The 19,520-nt window shown below is 36.9% G+C and overlaps 1 protein-coding gene across 1 annotated transcript in view; it reads right to left on the bottom strand.

The window, feature by feature from the left end:
* Positions 1–18,872: 18,872 nt before the first annotated feature.
* APLF (aprataxin and PNKP like factor) overlaps positions 18,873–19,520 on the bottom strand; it is a 97,735-nt gene continuing 97,087 nt past the window's right edge. The window contains exon 10 of the mRNA XM_025354315.1: positions 18,873–19,385. Within this exon, the coding sequence (XP_025210100.1) occupies positions 19,183–19,385 (203 nt within the window). The 3' untranslated portion in view covers positions 18,873–19,182. The remainder of the gene's footprint in view (positions 19,386–19,520) is intronic.

The following is a 19,520-nucleotide window of genomic DNA, read 5'->3' as shown; positions in this document are numbered from 1 at the left end:
TCTAGCACTCCCATTATCTCAAGCAGCCATGTTTCTCATTCACTTGATACACCATTTCCTTTCAACCCACACATCCTCACCACCTGTTTCTTTGTTTGAGCAGCAATAAATAGCCTGGGCTCCCAGAACTTGGGGCCTTCACAGCCTCCACACTCGCAATGGCCCCTGGTTCCCACTTTCTCTCTCAAACTGCCTTTTTCTCGTTCCTTTGACTCTGCCAGACTTCATCGCCCCCTTGATCTGGTGTTGGGTCTGATCACCCCAACACATTGGAATCAGACAAATGTAGGTCCACATTCTATGCTGTCATTTAGTACTTTTAACTTCCACTGCAGGAAGGGGAGCATCACTTTACTTTCATTACAGGTACTTGAGAAAGTAAGTGGATGCATATTAGAGGTATTTGAAATCACCTAGAGAAACCCACTAGAAACAAATATTCACCTTAACAAGTCTGGATGCCATAAAACATTTTAGAACCAGGAATTTCAAACCTACATGTCTGCCTAGAAGGCAATGTAAATAGGTTAAGCAGTAAGAGATAACTAGACTTGAGGTTTATCAAATGCCTCAGGTCTTCTGGTGAGGGTGAAGTATTTAGTGTTGGTGTTTATGGTGACTAAAGCATCTTCTACCATTGGAAGTGGCAAATTGGACACAGTCATGATGTGTCCATGATGATCTAAATGACTTTTCATTTAGATCAAATAACCATTCTTTTAAGTTAATTAAACTCTGCTTTAATTTAAAGTTTTTTGGTGTGTGCAAAAAATAAAACAATAGCTATTAATGTATTGGCTTCATTTATAAAAGAAAAATTCTTTATAAACATTTTATATTGGGGTCCTCAAATGAGTCCAACTGAAATTCAGTTGAGCTGATTCCAACAAAGGTTTAATCTTTTTTTTTTCCCACATTCAGAATTACAGTAAAGTTTTTGGAAGTTTATTCTAGCAAAGGAAAACATTTGACATTATTGTAAATGCTATTATAAATCCAAGTAATAAGTTAAACACTGAAAATAGAAGTACTTGTTGTGTGTGTCCATCTAAATTTTAATGAAGCTTAGTATTATGGTGAAAACAATGTTCTTATTAAGTTAGAAACTTATGGAGCAGAAACATACAAAATTAGGTTTTTACACACAAATTCATAATTATAATCAAACTTGCAATATTCTACAAAACAAATAGAAGCCATAGTTGGCACCATTTATAAATATTACATGTATACACAGAATAACATAACTACAACATCTTTACATTGATAATATCATTCAGTTAAAAAAAACTCTTTAAGTTGGCATCAGGTACTTTTTCTCTTTGCTTTCTGTTATTAATCAGATTTTAGAAATGTTTGTGCCTTTGAAAAACTACTTTATAAATCAGTTTGTCTCAGAAATGTATTAGAATTTTTAATACTTCCTCTAAATTTTGATTGCATTTTGAGCATAAACAATTTGAAGTCTAATTATTCAATGACTATTACACCAAAAGAATTTAAATTTTGAAACTTTTTGCAACATGGAACAAGTCCCAAGAAGGGGAATTTGGTAATATATAATGAAATTACATTTTCCCCTTAACCTAGCAATCCCACATCTAGAAATTTACTCTCAAGGCATGCTTTCATAATTATGAAATAATACATGTATGAGGTTACTTTTGTGGAATTATTTTTAATAAAAACTAGAAGCATCTGACATATCCACCAATAAAGGACTTATTGAGTAAATTACCAAAAAAATTTTTTGAGACCTTTAGAAAATTCCAGTTATTGAAAACAAATGTCCTAAACAGAAATGTTGACATTTATTTCTTTCAAAGCTGGAGAAATGGAAAAATTAAATGAGAGCTTTAACTCTGATAGTGCTTTGGAATATTTCTACATGTGAGAAGAATCTTTTTATTTTTTTAACTGTGGAAAAAACACATAAAATAAAATTTACCATCTTAATGTTTAAGTGTACAGCCTCAGTAATGTTAAGTATATCTAAATTGTTTTGCATCTAATCTCCAGATCTTTTTCAGCTTGCAAAATTGAAATTCCATACTCATTAAACAACTCCCCATTTTCCTACTAGCCTTATCCTGTGAAACCGCTATTCTTTTTTAATTTAACTACCTTAGCTACCTTATATAAGTAGAATTATGCAATTGTTTTGTGATGGGCTTATTGTACATAACATGATGTCTTCAAGGGTTATTTATGTTGCAGCATGTGTAAGAATTCCTTTTGTTTTGAGGCCGAATAATATTCCATCAAATGTATATGACACGTTGTTTATCCAATCATCTGTCAATTAACATGAGCTGCTTCCACTTCTTGACTATAATGAATAGTGACACTATAAACATGAGTGTACAAATACCTCTTTGAGATCCTGCTTTCAATACTTTTGGAAATATGCCCAGAAGTGGTATTGTTGAATCATACAATAATTCCATTTTTAATTTTTTGAGAAGCTTTTTTTTATAGCATAGTGTTTTCCATAGCAGTTGCACCATTTTACTTTCCTATCAACAGTGCACAGGGTTTCCAATTTTTCCACATCCTCATCAACGCTTATTATTTTCTGTTTTATTTGGTTTTGATAGTAGCCATCCTAATAGATATGAGGTTTTGATTTGCATTTCCCTAATGAGTAGTGATTCTGAGCATCTTTTCATATGCTTGTTGATCATTTGTATATCTTCTTTAGTAAAATGTTTATTCAAGTCGGTTGCCCGCTTTTGAATGGTTAATTGTATTTTTGTTGTTGAATTGTAGGCATTCTTTATATATTCTGAATATTAAACCCTCATCAGATATAAGATTTGCAAATATTTTCTACCATTCTGTAGGTTGCTTTTGTGTTCTGTTGATTACATCCTTTTGTGCATAGAAGATTTTTTATTTTGATGCAGTCCAATTTGTCTGTTTTTACTTTTGTGGCTTGTGCTTTGGTGTCATATTCAAGAAATTATTCCCAAATCTAATGGCATGAAATTTTGTCCTTATGTTTTCTCCTAAGAGTTTTACAGTTGCAGGTTTTGTGTTTAGGTTCTTTAAATCATTTTAAGTGAATTTTTGAATATGGTATGAAGTAGGCATCCAACTTCATTCCATTGCATTTTTCCAGCACTATTTGTTGAAAAAACTATTCTTTCTCCATTGAATTGTCTTGACACTGTTGTTGAAAATTATATGACCATATATACGACAATTTATTTCTGAGCTCTCTAGTCTATTACATTGGTCAATACAAAATGAAAAGCACTTAAGTAAAGAAAGGCAAGGAAATCAAAGTTACAACTAGAGAGAATGATTTGTTCTTATAAGCAAGAATGACTAAAGACCTTGACAGACTATGAAAACCCTAGATGTTCAAAATAAATTGGCTTTGGATACACTTGAGAAAAGTGGACTGCTAGAGACCTTATTAAGTCTACCAGAAACAAATATGCCCTCTTTTGGGTGACACATGTGCAGGGAACCAAAGCTGGGTATTAATTACCGAGTGACTTCAACTACCAGCCATCCTCTAGAAGTCCGCTGTGAAGTGGAATGTGAAATAACACAGGTAATCACAGACACGGGTTGCTGGAAATGATGCAAACACATTATTCTCCCCCAAATTAAAACACTATACTCATGTCCAGAGCTCGAAAATCTGTTTCTCGGTAAAGGTCAAGAAAAGCAAACACTGCTTGAATTTAATTATTAAGCCAGCTGTCAGTCACTGGCAGTGACACAAGCAGGAAGACGTTTCAAGGCAGGAAATCAGCTGCAGTTAGCATGACAGGGTCCTTGCATCTGTAATCAGGAACTCCTCTGTCAGAATATTTTATTTATCACGGAAAGAATAATGCCAAGTTGGCATCTATTTTATGCCCTTACTGTATCTTGTTTTTGTTGTTGGTGTTGTTTTTAATAGCAAATCTAGCAAGCAAGATGCTAGTTTACTAAGATTTGATGGATTTCAGTATGGCTAATAATTGTATTAATTTGTCATTAACGGTCCACATTCTAAAGTAGTGCCCTGAAGCAAGACCAAAACATGAGATACCAATGGCAATTCATTTTGTTTATAAGTTTAGGCATGAGAGTGACTGGTCCAGACAGAAGAACTGGTTTTATACCCTGAATCCTCCACTGCCAACTAGCAGTGGCTTCCAAAATTAAAGGAGTGTATGGGCAGAAAACAAGATTGGTAGATGGGAAGGGAGTACTTGGATTGATAGAGAGTGAATGAGGAAGAGGCCTCAAACACCTGCCATTGCCTCTAGAACAACCACTGCAACTAATTTTTCCTCTGTAACTTTGGTGAATTCACATAAACTCTTGAATCTTTAATTTACCAGTTGCAAAACAGGAATAGGACACTCAAAAAGGAAGCTACTAGTAATGGTTTGAAGGTGGTGGTGGTTATCAGTAGTTACAAGTGATTTTTATATTGTTCTTTCTGCTTTTCTGTTTTCTGGTTTTTCCAAAATAGAATTTAAAGCATGTTATAAAATTTAAATATTCTTTGATTTTTATACATCAAAGTTTCCTTAAGACTGAGTTGTGGACTAGCTACTGATGAATGTTTTGATGAAAAATCCATGTTTACACATGGGTTTATAATAGGGGAAGGAATTCATCATTGACTCAAATTGTAGTCAATGTTCATCTACAGTCTACATTGCTTCTCAATGAATTCTAAAGCTTCTTCCAGCAGGAAAATTAAATGATTATGATACCTTTACTACTTTCTTCCAATACATATTTTCCAGTGACCATGATGGTACAGAAATACCATCAGGGCTTAATGCCTGACATGGGGTTAATGAACAACATAGAAAAGTTCATCAATTCAAGAGACTACTTAAAGGTCATGATTAATTACATTTTGAATAGTCTTTAATTTTTTTTCAGGACAATGATGGTCATAAAGAAAAAAATGATTTTTAAAATTATATTAAATTAAATTAAAATGATATAACTAAAAACGGAAAACAAAGATGCAAATGTATACCTAATACCAAAGAAAGTCTTATTTTTAAGTTTCTATCTCTCCTCAGCATATGTAATGACACATTTCATTAACATGCATGCACAATCTTCATCATTTCCACTTGGAGTGGAAACTTCTTCTTAAACTTTTAAATAATTTGAGTGCTATTAATGGTTATGATAGAAATGTTTATGCTTCCCACGTATGGATTTATTATTCAGCTGACATGGGCTTGGATTTTGTTGGCTATAGTGTAACTCACTTTCTCTTCTAGAATATTCTAGAATATTCATTTTCTCAAAGTCACAAGATATACATTTAGTTTAGTAGAACAAATATTTACAGATAACCAGACTTGTATACAGCACTGGGCTAGGTATTATGTGAGAAAAAGAGAACACAGCCCATTCCCTCAAGAAAAGTAGACCATCAGTGACACTTCTAACATAACCACTTCTTCCCTATTGAGATAGGGCTGTCAGCTAGAAGTAAGGGAGCCCCAAAGAGCTCTAGATGTCCTTGATAATACTTCCTTTTCCCCGCCTTCCGGATGCCACAAGCCTTGGCTGCCCACGGACAAATCCAGGTTGGAAGCTGCAATGAGAGCTCAGTAGTACCCTGTATCACAACTTATCCCAACGTGCTGTCACCCCTGTTTGCTTCAGTCACCACCAGAATCCAAGATGCCAGTTCACTTATTCCTCATCTAGTATCTTATACCTGTGTGTTCAACAGTTATACAAATACGACTCAGTTTCTCACTCCTTCACAACCCTAAACTCTTGCCCTTTGTAACTCACAGCCTGTCATTTGCAAAATCCCTTAAATGCTCACCTCTTCTCTGAACATTCCCATGATCTGGCCCTATACAATCTGGCTCCTGCCTACTTTTGCTAGAGGGAGCCCTCTCCCACCCCTCCTCTACACCTTGATCCTTCTACCGTAAGCACTGTAGTTTTCCTGCTGTTTCTGGAACTCCACAAGCTCCTTCTTGCCCATAGCCTTTGTACTTGTCAGCTCCGTTTGGTATACTCTCTTCCTACACCTTCTCCTGGCCACTGCCTTGTTCATTCAGGTCTGTACTCACATGTCACTCCTCAGGGAGGCCTTTCCTGACCAAGGATTTAAAACAGCCACCACCCCTCACACCCACCACAAGCTCCCACCCCACCATTCTCTATGCTTTTTCCCTGCTGTATTTCTACAGTACTTATTACACATATCATAGTCTCTATTTTGTTGGTGTATTTCCTGTTATTCTGTTGTACTATAAACTCCATTTGTGTTCCATTCTTCATCTATTTCTTTTTCATCTTGTGTATTTCTGTAAGCTGCCTTGGTTCCTTAATGGAATGAGGCAGGAATGTAAATCCACAGAGCAACAGAGTGTTTGTAGGCATAGGAAGACGCAGGCGTGTGTTGACATACTTATTTGTCTGTCTTGAAAAGTTTAATCCTCAGAGCTGAAGGTCATGAAGCACTGCACCATACTGGGTAATGACATGCCATTTCCATCGGCATTTAATGGTAAATTGCATTGCCTTTCACAGTACTAAAACTGTTGTAGAAGAAAGAAACACTTTGGATTTTAGAAATCAAAGCAAATGGGAGAAATAATGTAAACCACCTTATCTATTGGAGGCCAAAGTTGCGAGCTTGTATTCTGGCTAGAACTCTCAGCATTAGCCTAGTGCTGCCCAAACCCATCTGATTTCCAGTCCTCAATTTGCTCGTCCTGAGATGGAAGGTGGAATGCTTTAAGAATTGCGATCTTTCCCTGAACATGTTTTAAAATTGAGGACCAGGGAAAAGAAGAAATAAAATGAGTATCAGAAACTTTGCAATTAGCTACTTAAGAGAAATACATCTTAAGTAAGGAGGAGCTAACGGAGTCTTTTGTAGCCTACATAGCTCTGAGCTGACTCCCAAGTTCAGCTCCAGGTATTATCAGCTGTCGACAGTCAAGAAAGAAGACATGAGAAGAGCTGGCCCCTGCGTACAGAGAACACTAGCCTTGTCTTCCATGCTCATGTGTCTTATCTGCTTGAGAACTTCATTTCTGCCTGTCTTTGGGCTGTTTACCCCCTAAAAGCCCAACTTTGCTATTCTGAGTCTTAGATCCTTGCCCAAGAGACTAGCTAATGCATTTGTGTACATGGCAGGGTTGAAAAACAAAAGTTGTGGGAGGAAAGACAACCAACCATCCTCCCACAAACATGACTTTAGATCTTCTCCTCTGCAAAGTTACCTCCAACCTTGTCTTCAGCCCTGTTTCTCCTCATGGAGCCAGTGTGGGAAGTGGTGGGCAGGGAGCACGTCCTGCCCCCAGGCCCTAGGAAGGTCCCAGGTTGCTTTGCCTCATCTGTCCCTCTCATGCTGTAGGAACTGCCAAGGACAACCTTAAGAAAAGGTTAAGGAGCTCCTCAGCCTGCCAGTGGGTGTGATCTGTGTGGCCCTTGCTCTGCTTCCCAGCTTTGGTGGTGTCATTTCTTTACCTATAATGTGTGTTCAACCTAAAACTCCATTCCCAGCTGCTGCAGTTTAAAGCTATACTTAACTGTCTCATAATAAGCTAATATACGTTGGTGCGACACGTTGCACTCTGTGGTCCGAAGATCTGAAGAACATTTTTTTTTAGTCCCTATATGTATTTGAGCTCAGGAAGCATTTATATAGCACCTGTATAACAGAATAGACTCATTTCTTGGCATAATGCCAGAATTTCATGTTCCAGCCTTGTTAGACTTTTAAAAGACAAACATTAACTTTGCAACATTTCTATGTCGGCCTGACTCCTTAATTACTAACTTTTGGAGGAAGAACAGGAAAAGAAAGATCATAATAAGCAATGACCAAAATTTCCTTAATGAAATGACAACTGTAGTGTTCATTATATAGCTTAATCTTAATCTAAACTCTAGTGTAATAACTAAAAGTTGGTTTGTTTCTCCTTATGCTGTATGTAACAGACAGGTCTGACTAGCTTAAGGGAAATATGAAAAGCTGCTGGGGTCGTTTGATGAAAGGAAGAGTTGACCAGCCAGAGAACCAGACAGCTCCGAGGCCTCAGCAATGGAGGCTTGGGGACCTGTTCTCCATAGTGCTGTGGTAGAGAGCGCCTCTGATACGACTCTTTGTCCCTGTCCTTATCCAATAAAAAACAAACAAACAAACAAACAAAAGACCCTAGAAAAAGCACCCGACTGGCCCTGCTAGCGTAAGGGGTCACCCCAAACCAGTTGCTGAGGCCAGACGGGTAAGGTCGTGGGCCTGGGCCGTGGCCCCTGGAGGCCGCCTTCTGTGCGCCGGCACTGTCTCTAGAGAGCGAATCAGCCAGTGAGGCAGCTCCCCAGGGTCTCCACCAAGGGAAGCGCAAATGTTCTTCTTTAAAATGAACCAACTAGGTGGGGTGCAATGGCTCACGCCTGTAATTCCAGTACTTTGGGAGGCCAAGGTGGCAGGATCTCTTGATCCCAGGAGTTTGAGACCAGCCTAGGCAACACAGGGAAACACCATGTCTACAAAAAAAAAAAATTGTTTTTAATTAGCTGGCCATGGTGGTGCATGCCTGTAGTCCCAGCTGCTTGGGACGCTGAGGCAGGACTGCTTGAGCCCAGGAATTTGAGACTCCCGTGAATTGTGATTGTATCACTGCACTCTGGCCTAGGTGACAGAGCCAAACCCTGTCTTAAAAAAATTAAATTAAATTAAATTAAAAAGAATAAAATGAACCAATGGTGGCTTCTGTTGGTGTAATGTCGTGTTGAGAGGAGATGCAGGGAATATCATTAATTCAACACTGTCACTCCAAAAGGCTTGATCTCTCTATGTTGTTAACATTTCTAAGGTGAAGTGCCAATGATTTGTATTGGTTTAGGAGGACAATAGTCAGTGTGCCAGTTTGAAAAAAAAGTTTGGAGAAAACAAACCTGTATCCTTCCTTAGGGAATATCTACATAAACATTCAGGCTGCTAATTCTACACAGATGTTTATTTCACAGGCCAGCAAGCCTGCTAAGTCAAAAAATGGACGTCTCCTTAGCAGGAGGCATGTGTTAATATTTAGGTATGGATGACTAATGCCATTTTGAGATGTCAACCATTAATTAAAAATAACAAGTGCTATATCTAAGAATAAAATAACAGGCAGATTGATCTGTGGCTATTAATTAGACCTACCAAGCAACATGATTTGATCTTCTGTCAGTTAGCTCTTAGTAATCAACATTGTCAAAGGAAAGTGACTTTTATCAGTATGGAATTAAGGGTGCTGGGCATACAGTTTGCTTAATCTCAGTTTTGGAACATCAAATTTCTCTTTCAAAATAAAAGAGATGAATTCCCATGCTATACTTTCCTTAAGCTAGCACTAACACAATTAGGAAGATTCTGGACCTCCCACTTAAGCACTGAGGTGACGGGGGTGGAGGTTGTTTGCAGTCCTAATTAGCTCAAGTTCTTCAACCCACATTTCTTATCCAGTGATGAGAACCATGAGGAGAAAGCCTCCTGGCTTCTTACCTTTTGGTGCTCTACTAACAGAACAGAAACAATCCTGAGAGTTCACCTGCTGACCTAATGATGCCAGCACAGTGAAGAGTCCAAGCACTAAGATATCCAGGAGAACTGGATCATACAATATTTATGGTGAATGCTGAATATCACAGAATGTCAGCAGTTGCCCAGAAGAGGGTGAGAAGGTGAAGAGTGAAGATGTGGCACCGAGCTGGTTCATCCTATTTTACCTTATAATCATCCTGCACCTGCGTCATCCATAAACTCCCTACCCAACATTGCCTTACAGGGTTAAGTTGGTAAATGCCTGGAATTTGGAGGATACTGGGAAAGTTCAACCATCAGATTTGGACTAGGGCATTCAATGCTTAACACCCATGGCATGGGATATGCCTCAAATCCATAAAATCTAAGATTCTACCTGTTAAATTGTTTTAGTTCTAATTTATGTTTTGGAAAAATGCCATGGGACATGGCCTTAGCTAAGAGGACTACTGCTGGTCACCAAAATAGTTTTCATTGACAGAAATGTTACTGATAGTATCAGAAATAACACAAGGATTGTCTACCAGGCCTCTGTGAGATTCATCTTGAGACTACATCCGGTCTCTTTCACTGCGAGTCTCAATTGTATCTCTAGCAATGTTTGTTTTGACACAGGCGGTACCTGAATACATTCTCGTTAAAAGATTCAGGCCATACATTACAGTGTAATTGAATTTGACAGTCCACCCTTCCTCCCCTTTCCTTCCTCACATTTATTCACATTCTCACATGTAAGTTCTATAACAGTTATCTCTGTACCCTCCCAGTGATTTTTCTATTCGCAGGTAAATAAATACACGTTGATACTTCTTTTTTGTGTAAACAGAATCATACTAAGATCATTATTCAATTATTTCCTTTTTTAAAAAATGTGTTTCTTGCCGATCTTTTCACACCAGCATATAAGTCAACCTCATTTTTCTTCAGGATGGCATAATATTCCACACTATGGATGCAACATGTTTACTTCCCCATGATGGAAATCTGGGTTCTTTTTTTTTTTTTTTAATTTTTCTTTCTCCTCTTATTACAGACACAGCTGGACTTCCCAGTATATTCTTTACACTGATTCACAAATGTTTCTATAGGACAGTTTCCTAAAATAGAAACAACCAGGTCAAAGGGCATGCGCCTTAAATATTGATAGCTATGCCTCAGTTACCTTCCGGGAAGGTTTGACCAATGAACACTTCCTTGTTATCACTGAGAATTATAAATATTTTAGATTTCTAAACTTGATGGTCAAGAAATATTTCTTCATTTTAATTTGTACCTATGGTTACAAGAGGGGCTGAACTTGTTTTTACATATACATTGGCAAACTGTTTATCTTCTATGAATTGTCCTACGAAAAGAGAAAAATTACCTCTCATCCATTTTTCTTTTACATTTTTAGGAGCTTTTTATATGTATATATTATATGTGCTGCAAATATTTTCTCCCAGTCTGTTGCTTCATTAAAACAAAAGTTCCTTAATTTCTATAAATGAAATACGTCCATTTTTCTTCTTCTTCTTCTTCTTCTTCTTGTTTTTTGAGACAGGGTCTCGCTCTGTCACCCAGGCTGGAGTGCAGTGGCGCAATGATTCACTGCAGCCTCATCCTCCCAGGCTTGAGCGATCCTCCAGCCTCAGCTACCCAAGTAGTTGAAACTACAGGTGTGCACCACCAGGCCTGGATAATGTTTTTACTTTTAATTTTTCTTCTAAAGAGATGAGATCTCACTATGTTGCCCAGGCTGGTCTCAAACTCCTGGGCCCAGGGGATCCACCGCCCTGGCCTCTCAAAGTACTGAGATTACAGAGGTGAGTCACCACGCCTGGCCAGTTTTTTTTCTTTATAGATTTTGAGGTGTATACTTTACTTAAAAGCACTTTCCTCAACATTAGGTTAGGGAGCACTTCCTTCCCATATTTTAATTTTTCCTCATGTTTGCTTTTTAATTCACCTAAATTTTATTTTTCAGAATATGAGGCAAGAGTATAATTTCATTATTTTTTGAATTGTCCCAATTGGTTTAAAATTGCATTTTTATCCTATATAGAACTGGGTCTGCTTCTGGAGTCTCTCTTCTGTTTTATTTATTTGTCTTTTTCTGCACCAATATCCCTTTAAAAAAAAAAAAAAAAAAAAGCACATATAGCTCTATTGTTTTGATATAGACATTTTAACAAGGTAGGCAAGTCTCCCCAATGTTCTTGTTCAAAGATTATTGATTTGCCTAGTGCATTTTTCTTTAAAATGAACTTTAGAATTAGATCATAAAACTTTATATATAAATAATCCATTTGGAATTTTGAGCGACACTGCATGAAATTTATAATTTGGGGAGAATCTGTATCTTTCAACATTGCATTTTTCTATCTAGAAATATGGTGTGTGCATCTCCATTTGTGTCAGGCCCTCATGTCCGTTAAAGTTTTAATGTTTTAATTGTGTAGGTCTTGTACAATTGAGGCAGGGGAATAGGGTCTGGAGGCAGGGAACCTAAGGCCAATTCACACTGACTTCCTAGAACTAAATCAAAAGGAAAACCCCAACTTTCCATGCCTAAGTAACAAAAGGACCAGAGGCTACTCCCTTTGTAAACCCCCACCTTTTCTGGCAGCAGATGGAAAATTGAAAGTATCTCTGATTCGTTGCAGAAAGTATCTCTGATTGGTTTGCATAGAAGTGTAACTTTGTAACTTCACTTCAGCTTCTGATTAGCTGCTCTCTGCAAGCAATCAGACTGAGGTTGCTGTTCACAACCAGTCAGACTGATTGCTGGCCAAGTCTTTGTTTGCATAGACATGCAACTTTTTAACTTCACTTTAGCCTCTGATTGGTTGCAGGAAGCAACCAGTGTTTGCATAGGAATTCGCATAGGAGTGTGACATTTGTAACTTTACTTCAGCCTCTGATTGGTTGCTTTTCACAACCAATCAGACTGATTGCGGGCCACCATTTCATTTACATGAGGCGAACACCAAGTGACCAATGGGAAACCTCTAGGGGGTATTTGGACAGGAGAAGATTCTGTATCTGGGGTCTTTGAGCCTGCTGCTCAGCCAGCTCCCACACTGTGGAGTGTACTTTCGTTTTCAACTAACCTCTGCTTTTGTTGCTTCATTCTTTCCTTGCTTTTTTGTTTGTGCATTTTGTCCAGTTCTTTGTTCAAAATGCCAAGAACCTGGACACCCTCTACCAGTAACAGTTAGGGTTATTACTAGGCATTTTGGGTTGTGGATTGTCTATATAAGATCTTTATTCTTTACATTTTTCTGACCGTTTATTGCTGATATATAGGGAAACTTAATTTGGGGTGACCTTGTATTTAGCCAATTTTTTTTCTAAAAATCTTGTTTTAATAATTTTTCAGTTGATATTCTTGTGTTTCTTAGTTAAATATGTTATGCATAGTACCAGGGTCTTTTTTTTTTTTTTTTTTTTTCCTATTCAATACATAATTTCTTAAGGATTTCAGAAGAAAACAAAAGAGTAGAGATGATAGTGGACATCTTTGTCTTGTGTCAGACATCACTGGGAACACTTCTAATCTTTCCCTGTGAGCTTAGAAGCTTACTGTGGATTTCTGAAAGGTACTCATCAAGTCAAAACAATTTCACTCTACTCTTATCTTACCACGAGTTTTCTTTTTATTAGTTTGTGTTTTGAAGGGGAACAATACAGAATTATCAATACCTCTTTTGGCCTTTCATGAGATCATAAGTCATTCCTTTAATTTGCTGATGTGATGAATTGCAACAATAGATTTATTGACACTGAACTACCCTTACACTCTCAACAGAAACCCTTCTAGGTCAGGATATCTTAGTGCATTGTTAAAATCAATTGAGTAGTTATTTAGGATTTTAATATCCATGTTCATATTGAGGTTACTTTGTAAGTTTTCTTGGCTAATTTAAAGAATTGGAGTTTCCACGTTTTTCCATATTCTATAGTAATTCTTGTAACAGGGAAATTGTTTGCTGAATAAAAGTTTTATATAATTCATTTGTAATTCCCAATGTTTAGTACTATCCTAGGAGTAGAAATGTGAATACTTTCCATTTCCTCTGTGGCTGTTAATCTGTTCACCCTTTTTAATGTTTTATAAAGTATACTTTGGAAAGTTTTTTTTTAGAAAGCCATACATTCATCTAAATTTACAAATTAACATGAAGTTGTACGTACTCTCTTACAAAATTTTAAAACATCCCTTTTTGTAGTTCTAACCCTTTTTATTTTTAATGTCTTTTTTTTTTTTTTTTTTGCTAAGAGTTCTCTTTATTTTTTGTCTTATTGATCAAGTCTGTTGGGTTTTCTTTTTTTAGTCTTTTATCTCAAGATTTTACTTTACTAATTCTGTCCTATCCCTGGCTAATTGTGATGCTCTGCTTTTGTCTAGCTCTAAAATACTCAGTTGATTTATTATTAGTCTTTTTTCTAATATATACACGTAAGACAATATTATTTTTCTTCAAATATATTACTTGCTACATAATAGTAACATAATACTCTGATTGTTGCTTATTTTTAAACAGTTTACAAGTTCAACCTGATGCCTTTTTTTCCAGAGGTGTGATTTTAATCTATTCAGATGGATGGATTAAAATGTCACATTCATTAGATTTATATTTCCTGTCCTTTGGTGGTTTGTTTCTAATTTCATTACACCATAGGAAGTTTCCACTGTGGGCTCCACAGACAAAATGACACCCCTGGCACATACAAGGAAGTTTCCTGACAGTGTAGTTAGCACCAATGTGAGCTGCTAAACTCACAGCTAATGAAGGCTAAAATCTCAAGAATAATGTGTGTCACTAATGGAATTACTGTGTGTATAATTTTATGGTTTCGAAGAGTATTGGCTAATTCTATTCTTGACTTTCCATCTTTTATGCTTTATGAAAAATGAAAATCTCACAGATTAATCCCAAACTTCAGAATGATTAATTTTCTTTTGAGGTGTCACAAACTCTGCTTGCTTTTCATTGTTGGGGCTGGACTGAACTGCTCACTAGAGATACATAAAGTGGGCTTATACTGCCTGCTTTCCAAAGCTGTCCTTCAACAGCATCTAATCCATGAAACAGAGTGTGTGTGTGTGTGTGCACGTGTGTGTGTATGTGTGCATATTTTAGTACTAATACTAGTGCCCCATCTGAGAGATTGACTCAGTCGGTCTCTCAGGAAACCCAGTACCTTTTTTTTTTTTAAAAAAAGAACTTCACAGGGGATTCTGATGCACAGCTAGTTTAAGGATCACTGTATTAATAAATTTAACTAATACAAAAATGCTAACAGAAGTACAAGTACCCATTCCTTAACTTTCACAACATTGTAATCTCTCTCTGCAGATCCCTTCTTTCTGCCTGTAAAACATGCTCTGTGCTCCCACCGTAAAAACAATGCCACACAAAACAAACCTCTACTGATTTTATCATCTCTAAACTTCCCTGGAGTGATTGCAATCAATATATTTATTTCTTCTCCACCATTTCTTCCTGAACACCCTGACATCTTGCTTGTTTCAAATGTTGAGGAAAGGTTGAGAAGGATGAGGGCTAAGAAATGACCATAGGATTCAGGAGAGTGGAAATCACTGATGCACCTGACAAAAGCAGTTTCAATGGAAAGGTGGTAGGAAAGGCTTGATTTTGTAACCAAGTTCAAACTCATCCTGTGCACCGCACAACAGCCAATAAGTAGGGAGACAAGGAGTTGGAGCAAGGAAAGCAACCTAAGTTTGGAAAGGCAGTAAACTGAGAATATGGCAGACTAACATCCTAAAATACCATCTTAAATCAGAACAAATTTCAGGCTGTTTTTATGTTAAGGGCAAAAGGAAGAGGAGAGGGTTGGGACCAAAAGGTGACCAATGAGTACAAATATCTGGGCACCAGTAAGGGTTCAAGGGGGTTGGGAACTTCTTTGTGCTTGGTCAGGTCACCATACACCTATAAATCTTTAATAAAATATAGTTGTTTACATATATAATCCCAGAATTAGTTTCAAAAACTACATCATTCCTGTTTTTACATTTAATGTCAGTGCTCTGAAATCCCAGCCTAGGTGTAGCAATGGGTAAAGGCCCCTTAAATGAAAATGGAATTAGTTATGTTAGTTCTTTTGATGTTTTTCTGTTACAATTTGAAGGACTTAAAGGCTAGGCACTGGTGACAGCGAGTATAGACAACACTTTTGAGGAATTTTGCTGTTAAGAGGAGAAGATAAATAGGGTAGTAAAGCTGTTGGGGGAGTGAATTAAGGAAGTTTTTTGTTTTTTCTTTAAGATGTAAGAAATACCATTAAGTTTACATGGTGATGGGAATGAATCAGTACATAGGAAAAAACTGATGAGATGGGAGAGGGGGAGGAATTACCAGTGTAAAGTCCTTAAGCATGTAAGAGATGCCTGGATCTAGGGAAATGGTTTTAAATAAAATAATAAACAATTTATCTATAATACCGGGGGAGAAGATAAAGAATTTGAGAATAGCTGGTAGGTGGGTAGATGCAGGTGAGAGTTTGTAAAAGTTCTCATCGAATAGCTTCAATTATCTCTGTGAAGTAGGAAGCTAAATCTAATCTCAGTTCTTAGGCGTGTAACCATTCTATAGCAACTGACAATATTGACTACTTCTTCCTTCTTAATATTCATTCTACTTTCAGCTCCTGTGACACAGAAAGTTCCTAACATTCCTCTTCTTCTAATTCCTCTGAAGAATCTTTTTATTTATCTTCCTATTCCTTAAATTATGACACACTCAAGATCTTGTCCTCAACTCTCTTTTACCACTTACTCCTTTGGCGACTGTGGTAGACATTACTAGTGTTCACTCTGTTTCTCATCTTTTCTGGACACCCGTAAGACTGTACTTCCCATGCCCCTTCTAGTGGATAAAGCCATGTAACTACTTCTGGCCAATGGGCCGCAAACAGAAGTGATGTCTCTTCAGCCTGAAGCCTTTAATTACACTATAACCCTCTACTTTCTGTATTCCCCTTGCAGTCATGATTAAGAAGGTCTCATGATCCAGATGACACAACTACAAGAAGGCAGAGAGTCTAAAATGCTGGAATACTGAGTTGCTACATGGAAGACAGTGCCCTAGAGGGTCACCCAACACAGAAAATCTTGGTATAAGAAAACGTTCCTTGTGTTAAGGCACTGAGATTTTTGGGTTATCCTAGCATAACTAGTCCAACTGAATGGTACAGTGACCTACTGGAGTGGTTCTCAAAATTTTCAGCCTCAGGACTCTTTTCACTCTTAAAAATTACTGAGAAACCCAAAAAGCTTTTGTTTATGAGGGTCGTAATTGTAGAGAGTCACCACACTGGAGATTATAATTGAGAAATTTTAACAATATTTAGTAATTCACTTAAAAAGAAGAGTAAACCCATTACACACTAACACAAACAAATATTTTATTTAAAAATCATGTATTTTAAAGAATTTAGTGAGATGAATGGCATTGTGTTAATTTTTTGCAAATCTCTTTAATGTCTGTCTTCTCTAGAAGACATGTAGATTCCTATGTCTGCTCTCATATGTTGTTTTGCTTGAAGTACATGGAGAAAACCAGGCCTTACACAGGTATGTAGTTGAAAAGGAAGGAATATTTTAATAGCCTTTTCAGAATAATGCTTCTATCAACATTGTGTGCAGTTTTTATATGGAAATGTTTTCAATTCCTTTGGGTATATACCTAGGAGTAGATTAAGTAACACTTCAAGGATTAAGTTAGTGACAGGGATGAAAATAAGTTAAATATTACATTCATAGACTTGTTATACTACCAAGGTTAAAGGGACATTATAAGGGGAAAAATAGTTTCCAAATAACAATAAGAGATAAAATCAGAATAATAGGTAATAGTCTAGAGAAATGTTTATCTTATTCTTGTTCCAGTTTAAATAAATATTAAATATTATACAATTACTGGAGATATATTTAAAAGCACTGAGAAATAATATTATAAATATGTTTTGCTCTTTTAAAATATAAATTTTTAGGTTCCTTTAGAGTAGAAAATATTAGTATTTAACAAAGACTCTTTTGGCTTAGTGATTTATGATTTCAATAAATATCTCCTGCTCTGTGTATGCAACCCAACTGTTATTAAAGATTCTAAACTACATTTTAACAATTCAAAGTCACTTAAAATGAAGAGCATTATAGGGCTTAAAGTAGTTTTAGAACAGAAATACAGAAAGATATGTCATGAAACTGAAGAATAAGTAGTTTCTTCTTGATATGGGAGGCCAGAATCTTGAACTTTCAACTGGTAAATGTCTTAATTTAATTTAATAATTGTCTTAATTTAATACTTAATTTAATACTTGATTTAGGAGAGCTAAATAATTAAACATGAGGCCAAAGTACATAAGAAAGCGGCAGTCTTTTATTGCAAATATGCACACACTCTCGGGCAAGGTTCTCCGGTCCTCAGGTATGGGGCCAGGGAAGTCGCGCCGGCACTCTCGGGTGAGGTTCTCCGGCCCACAAAAACGGGGGTCAAAGAAGTCACGCGGGCTCCTGCCGGCAGCGGACTTTTATGCATTGGTACTGGAAGGGGGAGGGCAGTGGGCGGGATAAGGGCGTGATAGGGGCGTCTCAATAGGCGTGGCCAGGTAAGTTTCGATATCTTCGGATTGACGTCACCTGGTGCATGCTTGGGTGATCTGCATCTTCCCAGGCGCGGGCTGCATTTTCCCGTGCGCAGGAAAGTTGGTGAGGAAGAACCTGGAAGCAACATGGATTGTGCCTTTTTGTTCACCTTCCTCCATCTTGTCCTTTCTCCCTCACCCAAACAGTAAACAACTTGCTACTTTCATCAGAGGTCAAAAAAACTAAGGCAAAATTCACGCCATTTGAGAAAGCTATGTCATTTCTCTATTCTTAATATAAAGGCAGCACATTGAGAGTTAAAATAATCAGGTAGGACTTTAGTTTGAAAAAAAGGTCAAATTCTTTGAGATTTTTACTTTTAAATTCAAACATACAGTAAATTGCAGATGTGGAACACAAAATAACATTCCCTGCATGGTGAACATTTCTCTTCTACAGCCTAGTTGAATCTATTTTCAGTATCCATTTGGAACCAATCTTCCCAAGTTTTGAAGGACAAAAGTAGTAAGTGAAATTGCAAAGCTCACATCTAAGGTACTAGAAAAAAACAGCCATTAAGTAATGACTGCATTTTTAAAATCCTGGTTCTGCTTAGAGAATTACTTCAGTAACAATGAAAAGAGGCATGTTTTCATGTAATTTGCCTGGTTATACTTGCAGAGTACTCCATAAAGATAATCTTTGGAAAAAAATTTACAAAGACCAAAGTTTTGCGCAACCTATGACTTTTACTTTTTATTACCAATATACAAAGTACATCAAAAATATCCATTTTTACTCTACCTTCTCTGTCTTCCTATTTCCAGATGCTTTAAGTAGGAAAGAAAAGGCAAGGCAACAAAAAATTCCATCTATTATACTGAAGGCTGACGTTTCAATGTCTCACTTGTAAAGAGTCAGTAGTAGAAGTCATTAACTATCAAAAGAAGGAAATAACTGTCACTTAAGTACCTCCTTAGTTCATAAATGTTTTCCCACAAAGAAAAAGTAAATGTAAGGCACATATGACTACAGAAGTTAGTTACTATTTTCTTTTCATAAACTTTTTTGCTTCTTTCAAAAGCTCTTCCACGTCTTCCTTCTCTTCATCTTCCTTTCCTGGTTCCCAGTCAGAATCTTCATCTGTTGGCTCATAGTCTTCTTCCTCATCATCTAGAAAGCTGTCGTTCAGGTCATACTCACTGGGTTGCCCAACATTATCATTATCTTCATCTAAAACATTTCTCACTGAAAAACAGAAGATTGGTACACAACACATCAATCGCCACTCAACCTGGGATGACAGACATCTACCTATAAAATGTCTTTCTGCATCCAGAGAATTAATTTTATTAATGCAGAGCTCACCACTACAAATTTCTG

The sequence above is a fragment of the Theropithecus gelada genome, chromosome 13 (genome assembly GCF_003255815.1).
Source record: "Theropithecus gelada isolate Dixy chromosome 13, Tgel_1.0, whole genome shotgun sequence".
Lineage (NCBI taxonomy): Eukaryota > Metazoa > Chordata > Mammalia > Primates > Cercopithecidae > Theropithecus > Theropithecus gelada.
This window is presented reverse-complemented; position numbering and strand designations above follow the sequence as displayed.